The following is an 18988-nucleotide window of genomic DNA, read 5'->3' as shown; positions in this document are numbered from 1 at the left end:
AGTGTTCTGCCAATCATTTTAAAACGGCCACAAATTGAGTGATGGATTCTCCTTCCAGCTGTGCCCCTTTTATAAAACCGAAAACGTTCCCCTATCATTATTGGCTTGGGTGCAAAATAGTTCCTGAACATCTTGCACACTTCCCCAAGGGCTTTCTCCGTGGGCTTCTCTGCCTGCACCAGACTTCTTAGTGTAACGAACATCTTACTTCCTATGGTACTCAGAAAGACTGCTACCACTTTATTGGCTTTTAAATATAAATGAAAATGCTCAGTATACAATGTCCAGCTCTCCTTTTCTTCATTGAACGGTCCCATCACTCCAAATTCTCTTCCTGCCGGCAGGAATCTTTCCCTCCACTTGCATTTCAATAGCAGCTTGCAGTCTGCGTCCCCTCGTGTTCTCGCTCTTCGCATCAGCTGCTCACTTACCGACTGTGCTAGTCATGCTCTCACTACTCTTCTCAGTGACCGCAGCCCAAGTACCCTCGCGATTGCTTTTCCATGACGATCTCAGTACTCCTGATTGAGAGCTCCCTCCCTTATTCTAGATGTCGACTGTAGCCCGGGTCTCCTCATGACCACCGCCTTTGGCCCGTTTCCTCGCAAGTACCTTTTTTTGAGGCATTGAATGCAGCCCGAATACCCTCACGACTGCTTCGCTCGATGCCTACGCCTGTCTCCTGCAAGTCTACCCCACTACCTCGTCAATTCACGCCATTTTCAAAATCTGGGTGACGTCTGATCTTCCTCCCTTTGTCCAAAAGTCTGGTAGTAACATGTAGTCTGTGGGCCTCATCGCCAGTTATTATGGTTGAGGTCTTGTTATGGACTATAAAGAGACCACAAGGTACGTAGGCGTAGATCAAACAGGAATGGTTTGTTCAACATCGTAACAGTAGCACAGTCAGTACAAGACTGCTCTAGCAAGCTCCAGTCAGGGTGGAACTTGTGACCTGAGTCACTGACCCGCTCTCTTAAAGGGGCATTACCCAACTACATACAAAGCATGATCATAATGTTGGATTTCCAACAGGCTCAAAGGGCCAAATATCCTCCTCCTGCTCCTATTTTCTTTGTTTCTATGACTCCTAAATCCCCCTATATTCCAGTTTTCTGTATTCTTTCTCCATTTAAATAATATTCAGCCGATTTATTCTTCCTACTAAAGTGCATTACCCCACAGTAGGCACTCTGTAGGCACTTTGTATTATCCTCACCACTTGTAGGCACTTTGTATTATCCTCACCACTTGCCTTCCCACCTGTTTTTGTATCATCCACAAACTTGGCAATAGTCCATTCACTTTCCTTGTCCAAGTCATTAATATATATTGTAAATAATTGTGGCCCCAGCACGGATCCCGGTGGTATTCCACTAATTACAGGTTGCCACCCTGAAAATACACCTCTATTTTCCAACTGTCTGTCTTCTATCAGTTAGCCAATCCTCTATCCATGTTAATATATTACACCCAACACCTTGGGCTCTTAGCTTATTAAATAGCCTTTTGTGTGGTACCTTAGTGAATGCTTTTTGGAAATCCAAGTGTATTTCAACACTGGTTCTCCTTTATCTATCCTGCTCCTTGTCATCTCAAAGAATTCCAATAATTTTGTCAGGCATGATTTCCCCTTCAAAGGAGCCATGTTGACTCTGCTTTGATTAGATTATGCATTTCTAAATGCTCTGCTATTACATCCTTTATAATAGACTCCAACATTTTCCCAATGGCAGGTGGTAAACTAACTGGCCCATAGTTACTTGTTTTTGTCTCCCTCCTTTTTTGAATAAAGGTGTTACATTGGCAATTTTCCAGTTGTCTGGGACTTTTCCGGAATTTAAGGATTCTTGGAAGATTACTACTAGTACATCCACAATCTCTAACTATTTCCTTTAATATCCTGGGATGCAATCCATCAGGTCCAGGGGATTTATCAGCCTTTAGCCCCATTAGTTTCCCTAGTACTTTTTCCTCTAGTGATTGTTATTGAATTTATTTCCTCCTCTGCTTCTGTCTCTTGATTATTTAGTATTTTTGGAATAGTAGTAGTGTCTTCCACGATGAAGACTGACTCCAAGTATTTATTTAACTCCTCTGCCATTTCCTGATTCCTCATTATTATTTCCCAGTCTCATTGTCTAAGGGGCCTATGTTCACTTTGGCCTTGCTTCCTTTTTATTCATTTAAAGAAGCTCTTGCTAGTTTAATCTCATCGTTTATCTTCTCCCTCTTTATTATTGACACTGAGACTCGCTATGCACAGATTGAAAGGAACTTTTTGCTTTAGTCTTCGCCTGTCAGAAATTTCATGATCTCATCTGGGCACATTGTAACTGTTGAAACAGATCACCAGCCACTCATAACAGGCTGAAGAAACCTCTCTACACTGCATTTGCTTGGCTGAAATACATGATACTAAAGTTGCACTGCTACAACCTCAGCATTATCTACAAATATGTTTTTTTGGAATCGTGAGCTTTCAGAGCGCTGCTCCTTCCTCAGGTGACCTGACTCACCTGTGGAAGGAGCAACGCTCTGAAAGCTCGTGATTCCAAATAAACCTGTTGGACTTTAACCTGGTGTTGTGAGATTTCTTACTATGCCCATCCCAATCCAACGCCAACATCTCTACATCATGTCTACAAATGTGACAAGTAGCTGTACTTGGCTGATGCACTCTCCAGAGTCTTCTTACCCACCATAGATCAGGCGGATCATGAGGAAGAAGTAAACATTATGGCAACAGAGGTATTGCCTTCTTGTGGAATTCAGGAACTTAAGTAGATCTTACATGCAGACATCACATGCAGGCAACTGCAAAACATCATTATGAGGGGTTGGCCAGCATCCTTAAGGGAACTCCACACATTCTTTGTCATCAGAGATAAACTGACCACATAGGGTGGACTAATACTGCGTGGCCAGTGATTTGCCTTTCCTAGCTCCCTCCAGAGGTACTACACACGACAACTACGCCAAGGGTATCCCAGGTTGGAAGTAACCAGATACAGGACCAAGGAATCACTGGACTGGCTCTTCATGTACACAGACATGGATGAGAAATCTCCAGAAGCACACAGTGCAATGCAATCAAGCTGCAACAAGCAAAGGAACCGATGCATTACATGAGGTCCTGGACCTCCCACGGTCATTCACAACTGCTAACATCTTCGAGTGGAATGGTAAACAACACTTAGTCTTATTAAATCACATTCCTGATGGTTTAAATTTGACTAACTACCGAACATGATGAGTAAAACAATAACCATCAAGCTTAAGAGACATTTTGTCACACATGACATCCAACAGAGACTCATGACAGGAAATGCTAATCAATTCATCTCTGCTGAATTTTGCATCTTTGCTCACACCTGGGACTTGGAGAATAACATGAGCTGCCCCCTATATCCACAGTCCAACCATTTAGCAGAACGTGTAGTTCACTCAGCCATGCATCTTCTCAAGAAATGAGCACGGATTGCACAGCCAACGTGCTACATAGCCTTAGGATGTGAAATCTACCATAACAGGGTCTGCCCTTGTCAGCAGAATGACTTCTTTCCAGGCGCAACAGCACTATGATTCCTACTGCCAAGGCTCTGATGCAGCTTAAACTTGAAACCAACATAAATGAGGGCCATCCTGCAACGCAGATTGCAAAGCAAAATGCACTGTGAACAAAATGCCCATAGACTCAGCCTTATAATACAAGGTTAACGAGTCAAGATTCAAACCGCGCATGGCTATGGCAAGCTGGTGGTAGCACACAGTAATGTCCTGCAAATGAACAGATATGTGGTAGCCTCAGACAGTGTCCACTATGTACACAATAGAATTAACCTTCTGCAAGTAACAGAACCAGCACCAACTGACAACATACCACTTCAGTCATCAGGCCTATGGCACCAGCCCCCTTGTACCAGCGGACTTGCAAACTCCTACAAAGGCCAATGCAGGAAATCCTGCACTTGACAAACATACAGATGAAACTTCGCATGTCGCTAACAGTGAGGACACTGGTCACAAAAAGATTACATCACCAACTAGTGTAATTACATGGTCAGGGCACCTAAAAAAATTTAGGGCTTTACCACCACTTCACCTAGAACTGATTTTTGAAGTTCAGCTTTATTCCATCAGAAAAGGGAGGAAAGAGACATGATGTGCTATGCACCAGTTGCTACAGCTTAATCTGTACCTCAATATATATATGACAATAGTTATGCATTTTCAGTTTGTTTAATAGCATGTCACACAATAGTCTGTACATAGTTTCCTATTGTGCACACTTTTACGTCTCATGCTATTGGGTATCCCAATTAAATGGGGAAGAAGTAGACCAAGTGGTCATGTGGTGGGAGCATGGCGTCTTCCCTGGGATCTTGGGCAGGGCACAAGTATTGAATGTAGCTGTTAAGTTTAGGAATAAATGACCTTTGTTGTAAATCCTTTATGTCAGTGATTTAAGGAACCCACAACATTCTACACATATGGTCCCCTGATCATCTGGCTCTATGCCTAATACATTGTATTTGTTCTCACAAACTTCAATAATTTAATGTCTGTTATCAGGTTATAATGGCATCTAATATACATTCTCTCAAATGTACTTACTTTGCAGATTTTTGTTTAATATATATGAGTGCTTTAATATTAATAGATGCTAATACTATTAGGACTATTGGGTTTTCCTATTTGGCCTACCTATCCCAACATTTGGTTCTCACTGGCAATTATTCCATGTATCTCTTTCCAATCTCAGCTAGCCATCTGGACAAGACATAATGCTACTTTATAGGAAGTGAGGAAGAAAATCAAGTGGTGAGGCACCTTGCCCCAATTATGCATCATCTAGCAACCAATTTCAAAGCATCTGTATTGGAGTCCTACAAATTGTTTTTTTGTCAAGCTGATTTTGAAAATTATTCGAGGAGAAGCAATGACAGAAATATGAATAAATTTAAATGCTTTTTCTAGCAATGAGCCAGATGTATGGCAACTTGTACTTACCCAAAGAGAAAGGTGGGAAATAGCTCATCAAGGTAGCATAAGTCCAATCACCTTCAAATTCCCTGCAATTAAAACAATCCTTTAAAACAGACAGCCATTGCAATAATAATCAGAATCTCTGATTTGTATTCATAGCTCAGAGCTCGGAAGGAGACCAATCAGCAGATTGAAAACATGCCAGTCCTCTGGAAAATCAATTTAGCAAGTCCCTGTGCCCCATGTGTTCCCAGTAAGAAGTCTCACAGCACCAGGGTAAAGTCCAACAGGTTTATTTGGTATCATGAGTTTTCAGAGCACTGCTCCTTCATCAGGTGAGTGGGGTGAAAATATGAAGCATGATGTCAGAAGATATGACATCTTGTTTCACAAAACTTAAATTTACTCACTCACCTGATGAAGGAGCAGCGCTCTGAAAGCTCGTGATACCAAATAAACCTGTTGGACTTTAAGCTGGTGTTGTGAGACTTCTTAATGTGCCCTTACAGGGCGGCACAGTGGTTAGCACTGCTGCCTTGCTATGCCCTTACAGAGTGGCACAGTGGCACAGTGGTTAGCACTGCTGCCTCACAGCGCCAGGGACCCAGGTTCGATTCCTGGCTTGGGTCACTGTGTGGAGTTTGCATTTTCTCTCCGTGTCTGCGTGGGTTTCCTCCAGGTGCTCTGGTTTCCTCCCACAGTCCAAAGATGTGCGGGTTAGATGGATTGGCTATGCTAAATTTCCCCTTAGTGTCAGAGGGACTAGCTAGGGTAAATGCATGGATTATGGGGATAGGGCCTGGGTGGGATTGTGATCGGTGTAGACTCGATGGGCCGAGTGGCCTCCTTCTGCACTGTAGGGATTCTATGATTTCAGTCCAATGCCGGCATCTCCACGTCATGGCTACCATCTGTTCCCTGTAGTGCTGCATTTTTTTCCCCTTTGGGTGCTTATCAGATTCCTTTATTAAAGCCATGCCTCCACCACCCTTTCAAACAGCGCATTTCAGACAGTATGCACCCTCAGCATAAGAAAGCATTTCCTCAGGTTGCCTTTGGTTCTTTTAACAATTACTTAAATCCATGTCCTCAGATTCTCAACCCTTCCTCCAATAGAAGCAGTTCCTCTCTACTTTGTTTGGACCCTCATTATTTTGAACACATCTATCAAATTTCCTCTCAACCAATTCTATAAGGAGAACAGTCCCAGCTTCTCCAATCTATCCTGGTAGCTGAAATGTCTAAACTCCAGAACCATTTTAGTATTGTTGTGGGAAAATTGCCACCGGAGTCAGACTGGAGGTTCAACAATACAGTTTTATTTAACGAAGCTTCATGGAGAAAAGGCACTGGCACTCCGCAGTACTTCAGGCAGCTACCTTCTCTCAATGATACAATAGGACTGGTTCATTTTTATATTTTTCAGACAATGGATAGTCCGGACATTAGCCAATTAACACATCATTACAGTTGAGTAGGATCGATAGTTAACACATCGGGCCTGATTTTACCATTTTGAGTCTAAGTGCCGAATTTGGGCGTCAAATAGATCCGCGCCTGGAATCCTCCTTCCAGCGCGCCCATAGGTGTTTTGCTGGCTCCAGTCCGATTTGCGCTGTGGGCGGGGCTTAGCGCTGGCGGACCGATCGGAGCTCTGAACTGTGCATGCGCAGTTCAAAAAAAATCTGACAGCGCGCCCGGGCGCGAAAGAAAAAAAAAGCAGAAAGCGGAGAGAGCAGCTCTCTGATGATCATCCTCTGGTTGGGGGGGGGAGAGGGGGAGTGGGAGGAGGAGGGGGAGGAGGGGGAGGGGGAGGTGGGACCCAGATCATCCTCTGGTCGGGGGGGCGGGGGGGTCCGCTGTCAGTCTGCGGCCGATCCCTCCTCCCGGAGTGGACGTGCGGCCATACCATCCCACAAAACCTTCAGGATGAAGCAATTCCTCGCGAAGAAGATGAAGCAGAACCGGCCGATTCCACAGTGGATCCGTATGAAAACCGGCAACAAGATCAGTACAAGTCCAAGAGGAGACACTGGAGAAGGACCAAGCTGGGCCTGTAAAGGGGTACGCCATCACTGGTACACTACCAGCCACAGATTACTCTTCCCTGCAGGGGCAAGAGAGCGGGAGAGATGGCTGTGGCTGGTAGTGTACCAGTGATGGTGTATCCCTTTACAGGATGTGGAGATGCCAGCGTTGGACTGGGGTGAACACAGTAAGAGTTTTAACAACACCAGGTTAAAGTCCAACAGGTTTATTTGGTAGCAAATACCATTAGCTTTCGGAGCGCTGCTTCTTCGTCAGATGGAGTGGAACTGTGCTCTCCAGTATTCTGTAACTTGATTTTGTGTCTCTGATTTTGTGTCTCTGTGCCCTGTTTGAGAGCACATTTCCACTCCATCTGACGAAGGAGCAGCGCTCTGAAAGCTAATGGTATTTGCTACCAAATAAACCTGTTGGACTTTAACCTGGTGTTGTTAAAACTCTCCCTTTACAGGCCCAGCTTGGTCCTTCTCCAGTGTCTCCTCTTGGACTTGTACTGATCTTGTTGCCGGTTTTCACGCGGATCCACTGTGGAATCGGCCAGTTCTGCTTCATCTTCTTAGTGAGGAATTGCTTCATCCTGAAGGTTTTGTGGGATGGCATGGCTGCACGTCCACTCCGGCAGGAAGGATTCGCTCCTCCGGTGGGGAGGAGGGATCGCCCACAGAGTGGCAGCGGACCCCCCCCCTCCATCCCCACCGATCGGTCGCAGACTGGCAGCGGACCCCCCCCCCGACCAGAGGATGATCTTGGTCCCGCCCCCCTCCTCCACCCACCCCCCCCTCCTCCCACCCACCCACCTCCTCCCAACCAGAGGATGACCTGGGTCAGAAAGCCGTTGGAGGCTCTGACCCCGCTCTTCAGAAGCTGCAGCGACGACTTCAGACTTTAATTTTGCAGGTCGATTAGAGCGTAGATCCGCATCGGACCAGAAGACGGTAAAGTGGGATTTGGCGGTAGAGTTGGGCGCGCGGTTCATTCAGTCGATTTAAATGCATGCAAATGTATTTAAATAGTTGGGCCGCCCGATTCGGGCGCGGGCCAGACCCGTGCCCGAATCGGGTGTCGGTAAAGCCGCGATCTGCTCAGAATCGGGTGCAGATCGCAGTATAGGCCCGACCCCCACTTTACCGCGAAGGTTTGGTAAAATCGGGCCCATCGTTACAGCCAGACATATACAGACATTGGTTTTTAACATTGCATTGTTTCATAGAATGGATACATTTCCTCTTTCAGTGACTTATCAATGACTTAGTTTCGGTCTATACATACAGTAATTGGTTTTCCTGCATTTATGTATTCCCGTTCCCATTTGTGGCTAATCTCTTTATCGGACCCTATTGTCCCGGGTCTGTCCTTATCTTAAAAGTGCCTCAAGCCCTGGCTTCCTGCAGTATTTGTTCCTTGCATGTAAATAACTGTCTGTCCTGCATGTTTTAATTTCAAGTAGCTGTCTGCGCTAAAAGTCAGTGCCTGCTTAATGTCGCTTTCCCAGGTAACTTTCTATGTGCCAGGCAGCCATTTTATATGTTAGGTATCCATCTTTATGTTTTCCCCCACTTCAGTATATATTTCCTGCATCCTCTCTGAAACTTTCACATCCTTCTGAAAGTGGAGTACCCAGAATTGGACACTACTCCAGTTACAAAGGTTCATCATAACTTCCTTATAGATTGTACTTTTAAAGCAGTACAAATCTGAAGCATATAACATTTCTTACTGCTACTTTGTGAATTTGCACTTAAGGAGAAAAATGTTAATGCTTGGGACAGTAGACTTTTTCCCATACTGTTCAATTGAAACAACCATTCCTAACTCCCTTCCCCAGCAAGTTGAGATATCTTTTGAACCTTCAGTAGCCAGAGACTTTGAATCTACCTGACTCGCCTTTGCCAGAGGTGTAAAGGGATAATTAAATTCCAACAGGATAAACTTGTACAAACTATTAATTTTTTTAGTTTTGAGAACAGGAAATTGTTCCTTCAATTGTTTGGCAGTGCGAGAGCTGATTACTGGGATGAACTGCATGTTAACAGGGGTAGAATTCAAAATGAGGAAACACAGAACAATGAATTTCAAGACCACTGTTGTTTAGTAAAAGTACTGAGAGGATTACAATTATCAATAGTGTATAATTGCAAATTGGTCTTGCTTGTTAAATCTAAAGTATTTTTTTGAGATATGATGACAACATTAAAGAAAATGTAAGGCAAAATATATTATTCAAGTGCATTCACACAGTGATGATCGGGAAGAGGAATCTTATTTCTGAGAAATGTAAGAGAAAATGTGGAATGTGATGTCAGAAGATATGACATTTTGTTTCACAAAACTTAAATTTACCCATCATCAAATGGTCAGGAGGTGGAGATGCTTACTTGAATTTATTGTTCAACATGACATCATTGCTGAAGCCACAGTGAGTGAAGAATTTGACTGCATTGCTGTCTGCGTGCGTCACAATGGCATCATACTTTCCAACAACTGCAGGATCCTGAAGTATCTAGAGGCAAATGTCATCATTCTGATTAAATAATTTTCTCACCACACTAGTTTAATTATAGCTATAATGAGGGCAATTTATACTTTGCTCCTCAGAGGAAGCATAGAAACATAGAACAGTACAGCACAGTACAGGCCCTTTGGCCCTCGATGTTGTGCCGAGCTTTGTCCGAAACCAAGATCAAGCTATCCCACTCCCTATCATTCTGGTGTGCTCCATGTGCCTATCTAACAACCGCTTGAAGGTTCCTAAAGTGTCCGACTCCACTATTACAGCAGGCAGTCCATTCCAGATCCCAACCACTCTCAGAACTATGGGTGAAGTGTTCCTAGAAACATTAAAGGTGAAGTCAAAACTTGCTATTGCTTGAACGACTTACAAAATGAGTTAGGTTTGGCTCAATGATAATATTTTCACCTCTGAATCAACAAGTTATAGACTTAAGCACTATTCTAAAGACTTGAGCACACAATCTGGGTTGATACTTCAATGCAATACTCAAGGGAGTGCTGCTGGGTTAAAGATGTTGAACATCGAAATGCTCAGATGGAAATAAAAGATCCTAAGGCACTATTTGAAGATCCTAACCACTTGCTGCACTATTTTGTTTGTTCACATCATGCAGTTGGTTCTTTTTTCAATCACCTATACTGTGCTCTCTGGTTTTTCACCCCTCTGTCAATTACAGAAGGTGGGTAGGCTCTTGCTGTTGTTGGCCTAATCAGAGGGCCAGCAGCACTGGAGCCTCACAGCCATAGCAAGTGGTGCCCTCATTGGCCTTCACAGGCCGGTGGGTTCAATCAACTAGATTGATTTTGGCCGTGATTGAGGCCTTTTGTGCACATATCACATTCATTGTAGCATGGAGCCTCCAGCTTCAAAGATGGCAAATGTGTGGCGATATTCAGCAGGCCAATACTATGATTGTTATGACAATTTTATTCTTTTATTTATTAACATATTTTACTCCAAGATTCTGTAAAATATACATTCTAAAGTCTTAGGGCATGATTTTCCAGCCACGCTTGCCCCAAAACTGGAAAATCCCACCCGAAGCCAACGGACATTTGCATGGTCTGCCCCCTGCCCACTACAATTCTCAGGGTGGGTGGGACAGGAAAATTCCTCTTTAGTCTTTAATTTAGATTTGCATCGGTTTATTTTTCACTCAACCTTCTATCAACAAACCTTTACACCATGCTGTCACTCAGACTAAAGGAAATGTTAAGTTAATATAGCATTGTTTTAGATCGCACTGACCAGCACTGAATCAATTCCCCATTTCCAATACACTTTGCTCAATCACTGGTCTGATTCAAAACATGGCACTTGCTATTGAGTGCTTCAGTAGAAATTATAATACAGTAATAACCAGCAGGTAGAATTTAAGGAGGAAAGTAATTCTATTCGTCAATCTCAACAGGTTATGGGAATAAACAGGTGATGAAAAACTCTGGAAACATCTTTGGTTTCTATACTTGTTTCATCATTACCTCAATATCACCTTTTTTTAACTTTTAATCACTCCTCCTCTCCATCCTATCACACACCTTACACTTTTGTTATTTTCCTGGCCAGTCCCTGCGCCCCCACATTTCTCTGAAGCTGTATTTTCTTAAAATATGTTCATCTTGAACATCTTTTAGTTCTGATGAAAGGTTATTGACCTGAAATGTTAACTGTTTCTTCTCCACAGATACTGCCTGACCTGTTGAATGTCTTCCAGAGTTTTCTGTTTTTATCCCAAATTTCCAGTATGCATCGTTATTGTTTTTCTCATTATTAAAGAGAAACTTCTGTTTGACCTATCTTAAAAATGTCAGCACAATTTCACGCCTAATGCACAATAAAGGTTGAAGAGTTTATGAGATGGTGAGAGGAATCACAAATTGCCGACACCCTAGGGACTGAATGGATAAAGTTAGCAGGCAGTGTGGTACTGAGAGAAGTAGACCAGGATGCCCACATTTAATACTGTCCTGGTCAGTTCCATGCTCTGTAAATTTCAACTCATCCAAAACTCAACTGGCATATTATTATGATGGCCACAAAGGCCATGGGGGATCATCAATAGATCTCCCTGTGAGCTGCCTTATTGAGTGATCAGAAAAATGTCCAATGGGAAGTGGCCAGTGGGGGTTTATCAAACTGTTACCCTACCAGGCCATTGTTGTAGGTCCCGAGCTGAAGACTACCTGAGTGTAAGCTGCAAGCATGGCCCTTCCTTTGGTGCACAATAATGGGTGTTGGTTATAGGCAACTGTCGTTTGGCTGAATTACTACATTGGCGATGAGGAGAAATTTTCTTTTCTCCATCTTTCCCTCTGTAAGTCAAGAATCATCTCCAGTAAAAAAAGCCCATTATATCTCTTGTCAGGAAACTCGAGCTCTATGATACCAGCGGGGAAAACTGGGTCCAAATACACTGAGTGCATGCATTACTTTTTCCATGCTAATGTTAGCGCGAGTGGGCGAACACGACCACTTCGGACTCAGAGTCAGGTTCAACAGCGGTCCAACTTTATTAACGTTGACGGAGGTGCAATCAGGACATACAAACAGCACTGTCCCAAAAGCACTCTAAAAGCCTGCCGCAATGGGCTACAGTTGTACTCGAACTTTGACACGTTGTATGATTCAAATGTTAATGTTTTGTTTACAGTATTTGACTCTGACCATTCTGTTTGATGTTTTAAGTACAGTATCGATGTTTGGGTATGGTAATCGTTTCTGTTCGATGGGTTTATCAATGGTCTAGAATTTCCGGGGTTTCTTGAACAGTGGGTGTTTGGCTGATCTCAGGAAGTCTTTTGAGGCCCAGAAGGCTTCCTGATATCACTTGATTAGGTCAGTGGTGCTGATTTGATTAGATGAGGGGGTACCTTTACTTTAGTTTCCTTTGGTGCCACCCTGTCTGGCTCCCTTTTGTGTGTTAGACCTTGTTTGCATTTTAAAAGCATGCCTTTTGCCTGCTTGTCTGGATCTGTCCCTTTTAATCTTTAATGGAGGGGTTCTGACTGCAGTTTGGCCTGTTTCATATTATATACGTAACTTCATCAATTTGTTGTCCGCTAACACTAACATTGATGGAGACAAAGTGATATTGTTGACAGCATGCAGGGTCCCAACTTTCAGTGTGATAGAAGTTTGACCTATCCAGATGCCCCTTACTCGAAAACTTTTTATGAACTAGTAGACCTGGTAAGAACCCACCATGACCCAAAGCCCGCTGTAATTCTCCAGAGATATCACTTCAACATAGCTGGGAGAACTCCTGGAGAATCTGTCACTGAGTTCTTGGCTAGGTTGCAGAAATTATCTGAATATTGTGAATTTAGACTGCCTCTTAATGAAATGTTGTGAGACAGATTGGTATGTCAGGTGGCACAGTAGCACAGTGGTTAGTACTTGTTGCAGAAATTAGCTGAATATTGTGAATTTAGACTGCCTCTTAATAAAATGTTGTGGGATAGATTGGTATGTCGGGCAGCACGGTAGCACAGTGGTTAGCACTGCTGCTTCACAGCGCCAGGACCTGGGTTCGATTCCCGGCTTGGGTCACTGTCTGTAAGGAGTTTGCACGTTCTCCCCATGTCTGCGTGGGTTTCCTCCGGGTGCTCCAGTTTCCTCCCACAATCTGAAAAACATGCTGGTTAGGTGCGTTGACCCGAACAGGCGCCGGACTGTGGCGACTAGGGGAATTTCATAATAACTTCATTGCAATGTTAATGTAAGCTTTACTTGTGACTAATAAATAAACTTTAAAAAAAAACTTTAAAAATAAATGGCCTAACAAACCAAAAGAAGCAGCTGGCAGAACCTAATTTGGGCTTGGAAAAATCTTGTCACTTGAGAATGCAGAAAAAAGGGCTCAGGAAGTACACGGGCATCAGGCAGCAATGTCCTCCAATTAAAAGGAGGGACCTCATTTAATCAATGCTCAATGGAGAGTGCTTGTGTAAATCAGGTGTTAAAGGGCCCCTTTCCACATAGGAACCCTATTGTTATGATAGATAGTCAAAAAAAAGCAGTGACGACCCCAAGAGTATTAGAGAACAAGCTTCAGAAAGGTGCAGTTGCCAGACGATGGATTACTGCCAGCACTGTCAAAGGACACAACCACGGTGAAGTTTCAGGAACAGGCACAATGCATGCTGCCGAGGAAGAAAGCCGAGGCCAGTACCTCAGCATACCATGCAGGTATCCCCTCTGAAACATATTGTTACAACAAAAGTTGATCCAATGATGGTGGAAGTATGAGTGAGTGGCCATCCCTTGAAGATGGAGATGGACATAGGAGTTTCAGTCTCCATTATCAGAGAACAGACCTATAAGGACTTCCAATCGGGCATCCAACTCCTGAGGTTGGAAGATACGAAGGTCAGACTAGCCATCTACACAGGGGAACCTTTACAAATAAAAGGCACCACAATGGCCCCAGTAACATAGAGGCAGAAATCAGCTCATCTCTGTTAGATACTGTACCAGAATCCCAAGGTATATTATGAAGCCAGTCATAGAAATGACTGTCTATTTTGCCATAAATGTGAGGAAAAGTTGCTTCACTCCAGGAGTAATTTCACTGACAAATTGGGAACCCCATACACCTCGGACGTACTCTTTTCAACCTTCTTCCATCGGGAAAAAAATACAAAAGTCTGAGGTCACAAAACAACCAACTCAAGAACAGCTTCTTCCCTGCTGTCATCAGACTTTTGAATGGACCTACCTCATATTAAGTTGATGTTTCTCTGCACCCTAGCTATGACTGTAACACTACGTTCTGCGCCGTCTCCTTTCCTTCTCTATGTATGGTATCCTTTGTCTGTATAGTGCACAAGAAACAATACTTTCCACTGTCTACTAATACATGTGACAATAATAAATCAAATCTTTTATCAAAACAAGCTTTATTCATAACACAGTTTGAGCATAACTTTAACAAAATGAACAATCTTTAAACATGAAAAGTAACCACTTTAATTTCTAATTTATCACCATTTCAGTTCAAAATAAACAACATTCTTCCTATAGATTTAAAACTCACTTTAAATATAGTTAGCAATCACAGATATACTTGCTTTAATTTGGATTAACAGCCTTGAAGTTTCAGAGCGATTTTGTGGAGAGAGAGCAGCTTGTAGACTTCTGGCTTTAAACAACCCCTGCCAGTAAACTAAAACAGAAAGTTGCTTTTCTCTCTCTGTTACATACCTAGCTCCTCCCATTAACCAGATTATTACATGAACCTATATACCTAAACAAAAACCCCAGCTTCCATTCCTTTAAGTAAAAAAATCCTAGGGGAAATCACCATTTATAAACAGCAGTCTAGTAGTCTTCTCTTAAATAAACACTACATGGCTAAAATGAGTAATCATCCTGCTTTCCCAGCATCTGAGCTGCATGTCCCCAGACACACCGACTGCCTGCAAAAAAAATTGAATTTCAAAACACTCATCTTAAACATAAAATATATCACAGTATCATCACATCTCCCACTCATTCTTGTACAGGGGGCACAGACCAAGCTTTATGGGGAGAGATTGGCTCCAGCAGATCTGGCTGAATTAGTTGGAGATCATCAGGCTAGGCGTGGGAGGACTGTATGAAATTATTAGTAGATACCCTGAAGTTTTTCAGAAGGGCCTTTAAAAAATAAAGGAGCCAAGGCCAAGTTTTACATTGACCCCAATGATACATCCAGGTAAGCCCCTTATTCTATGCTGGACAAGATGGAAACTGAACCTGGGCGCCTTGAAAACTTGGATATAATAAGGCCTGTGCAATTTTCAGAATGGGCCATGCCCATAGTCCCTGTTCTTAAGCCTGAAAAGTCAGTTTGTCTTTGTGGAGGTTATAAACTAACAGTCAATCGGATCTCTAAATTCAATAGGTACCCATGTTCTGAATCGAAGATTTGTATGCTAAGTTAACAGGTGGTAAGACATTCTCTAAGTTGGACATGAGCCACACCTATCATCAGCTTGAATTGGAAGAGACCTCTGGAAAATATGTGACCATCAACACACATAAGACACTTTACCAGTTTGCCCTTTGGAGTTCCATCAGTGTGCCATCTTCCAAAGAGTTATGGAGAACATCCTTCAAGGGCTACCCAAGGTATACTTATATGATATCTTGGTCACGGGGGCTTCGGAACAGAAGCACTTGGCCAACCTAGAATAAGTCTTGCAGAGATTTTCCAGAGTGGGAGTTTGCTTGAAGAGGGATAACGCGTTTTCCAAATGGCCAATGTAACCTATCTAGGCTACCCAGGAGATGTCAGGGGCTTACGTTCAGTAGAAGATAAGGTAAAGGCCATCAAGGATTCACCAACCCCAAGGAAAACCATGGAGTTAAAATCCTTCCTGGGATTAGTCAATTATTGTGGAAAATGTATCCCAAATTTAGGTTCATGCTGTCCCCTTGCATGCCCTACTATAAAAATATCAGAGATGGTCCTGGGAAGCCCCACAGGCAGAGGCTTTTTCCAGAGTTAAACGTCAGTTACTGTCATCCAACTTATTGGTCTATTTTGACCCTAAGAAAGAACTTATACTAACTTGTGATGCTTCCCCGTATGGGGTTCGTGTGGTGCTGTCACATCGCTGGAAAGATGGAATGGAAAAGTGCATCGCGTATGCCTCCAGGACTCATCGGATGCAGAGCAAAGGTATTCTCAAACTGAGAAGGATTGGCAGTTGTATTTGGCGTGAAGAAGTTCCATCAATACATCTATCGTCAATAGTTTTTTTAATAGTTACTGACCATAAACCATTATTGGGCCTCTTCAGAGAGGACAACGCAAACACCCCCATTGCCTCTGTTCAGAAACAATGTTGGGGTTTGTTTTTGATAGCCTACGAGTATCTTTGGAACACCACCCTGGAACCTGGATAGATATTGCTAACGCACTGAGTCACCTCCCATTGCCCACAAGCCTGGCTCCTGTACCAATATTGGAAGTTTTTGATTACTCTGAACCTTTTGGAGACCTTGCCAGTAACAGCAAGGCAGATTAAAGCCTAGACTCAAAAAGATCCAACCTTATCCAAAATAAGGCACATGCTCTTGGTCAAATGGCCTCCTTCTGCACTGCAGGGATTCTATGATTCTATGAAATGAAACTCTACCTCATTAAGAAAGCTGAACTTAGTGCTGAGGATGGGAGGATGGCATCATTCTTGGGGGTCCTGAGTAATTGTTCTGCCTTCCAATATTAATGGAACTACACTGTCTCCTCCAGGAGTTCCCTCTTGGTGCCCTCCTCGACGTCTTCTTTATCTGAGGAGACGTGCTGGTCGTCCATGTGCTCCACTGCCAGTTCCTCGTCTTATGGGAGCACCAGGTTGTGGAAGGCATAGCACACCACTATGATGTACGAAACCTTCGGAGAGCTATACTGATGGGCTCCCCCCAACCGGTTCAGGCACCGGAACTGCATCTTGAGGAGGCTGATCATCTGCCCCACCAGCGTGTAAGTTGCTACAAACCTCAATGTAATGAGTCTCTACTTTGTGGCTTCCACATAGGTGTCATCAGCCATGTCCCAAGGGGATAGCCCTTGTCCCCAAGGAGCCAACGCTCTAGCCACTGCGCCCTCTCAAAGACCACAGGGATCTGAGAGCGGCCTAGGATGTAGCTGTCATTGATGCTCTCTGGGATCACACCTGCAGAATGTTCTTGGCATTCTCACAGACGATCTATACATTCAGGGAGTGGAATCCTATGCACTTCATGAAGGAAGCACCATGATGCCATGGGGAGCACAGAGCCACATGCACGCTGTCAATGACTCCATGCACTTGGGGAATCCAGTGAAGTGTGCGAATTGCATGGATTTGGTGTCTTAAACGCCCTTGCCAAAATCGCTTTGGTCACCTCCCTTATGCACGGTAGATTGGGAGATGCCACAGAGGTTACCAGTGCAGCCCGAAAGGAGCCATTGTGTAGAAATTCAGAGTGGCTGTCACCTTCTGGGGGCGGCACGGTAGCACAGTGGTTAGCACTGCTGCTTCACAGCTCCAGGGTCCCGGGTTCAATTCCCGGCTCGGGTCACTGTCTGTGTGGAGTTTGCACATTCTCCTCGTGTCTGCGTGGGTTTCCTCCGGGTGCTCCGGTTTCCTCCCACAGTCCAAAGATGTGCGGGTTAGGTTGATTGGCCAGGTTAAAAATTGGCCCTTAGAGTCCTGAGATGTGTGGATTAGCGGGTAAATATGTGGGGATAGGGCCTGGGTGGGATTGTGGTCGGTGCAGACTCGATGGGCCGAATGGCCTCCTTCTGCACTGTAGGGTTTCTATTCTATATGCATACCACCAGTGGCCATTCACTGCTGTGAGGACCTTCTCAATAAGCTCTATTCACTTACTCTCACCCACAATGGGCAAGACCCCACATGAGCTTCTCCCAACTCCATGCCACAGATGGGTATCTACCTTGGAGACCCTTAGTGGCCCTCAGGACTCCTCAAGGGTGTTAACTGAAGGGCCCTGTGTGCAGACCTCCAGGGCGGTGGGGGTGGGGTGGGGAGCGTGCGTGGAAGGCCGACGGGGCCCCAGCACATGTTGGAGCAGGGTTGCCTGCTGACCTTTGAAACCTCAGCCCCTTATATTGGGTGCAGTACCTCTGTGAGTTCTCTGAGTGAATATTGGGTGCAAGCCATGGACTTCAAAGCATTGGGGCTTATTGTCAAAAGTGTTAACTTGTGAGCACCAATCAGTGGCAGAATCATAACTAACTAAATGGGCATAATTGACTCATCCAGGAAGGCTTGGGGATGTTAATAGGCAAATGGGAAAATAAACATTGCACTGATGGCCGTGATGCGGGAGTACTTGTGCATGCGTAAACACTGGGCACAAATCTAACCTGTCACACGCTGAGTTTCTTGAGCACTCAGCACCTTGGATTTGTCCAATCATGAATGAAACTGCCCCAATAACCATGTTAAAATAGATTGAAATAAATATTTCATTTCAATGTTAACAAGACTTTTTTTTGCACAGAATACAAGGAACTTGAGTTCTTATTTTGGTCACCATATTATATAACCTAATATGTCAAGTTAAAAAAAAACTGTGACAGAGCTGGGTGAGCTGATTATTGTCAAGCCTCCAGATTAAACTTGACATGATCATAAACAATCTATTGCATCTCAGCTTCCCAGAATTGTGGCATGTGAGCCTTGCATTTAGTACACCCAGCCACCTAAACATCTAGCCCAGATGGCTTTCCAGACAAGTGGCAGGGCCCCTCAACACTCTCAGGCCCTACAGCCGTGGATTGCAGCCTAAGGGTTGGCAAAATATAGAACATAGAACATTACAGCGCAGTACAGGCCCTTCGGCCCTCGATGTTGCACCGACCAGTGAAACCAATCTAAAGCCCTCTAACCTACACTATTCCAATATCATCCATATGTTTATCCAATGACCATTTAAATGCCCTTA

The 18988-nt window shown here is 43.9% G+C and overlaps 1 protein-coding gene across 1 annotated transcript in view; it reads right to left on the bottom strand.

Annotated features, from left to right (window-relative positions):
- LOC144493110 (uncharacterized) overlaps positions 1–18988 on the bottom strand; it is a 191614-nt gene that overhangs the window by 36052 nt on the left and 136574 nt on the right. Inside the window, exons 6-7 of the mRNA XM_078212012.1 lie at positions 9411–9535; positions 5014–5075 (exon numbers count right to left, since the gene is read on the bottom strand). Coding sequence (XP_078068138.1) covers positions 5014–5075; positions 9411–9535 — 187 coding nt within the window. The remainder of the gene's footprint in view (positions 1–5013; positions 5076–9410; positions 9536–18988) is intronic.

The sequence above is a fragment of the Mustelus asterias genome, chromosome 4, assembly GCF_964213995.1.
Source record: "Mustelus asterias chromosome 4, sMusAst1.hap1.1, whole genome shotgun sequence".
NCBI lineage: Eukaryota > Metazoa > Chordata > Chondrichthyes > Carcharhiniformes > Triakidae > Mustelus > Mustelus asterias.
Note: the sequence above shows the minus strand (reverse complement) of the source record. Positions and strands in the feature narration are given on the sequence as shown.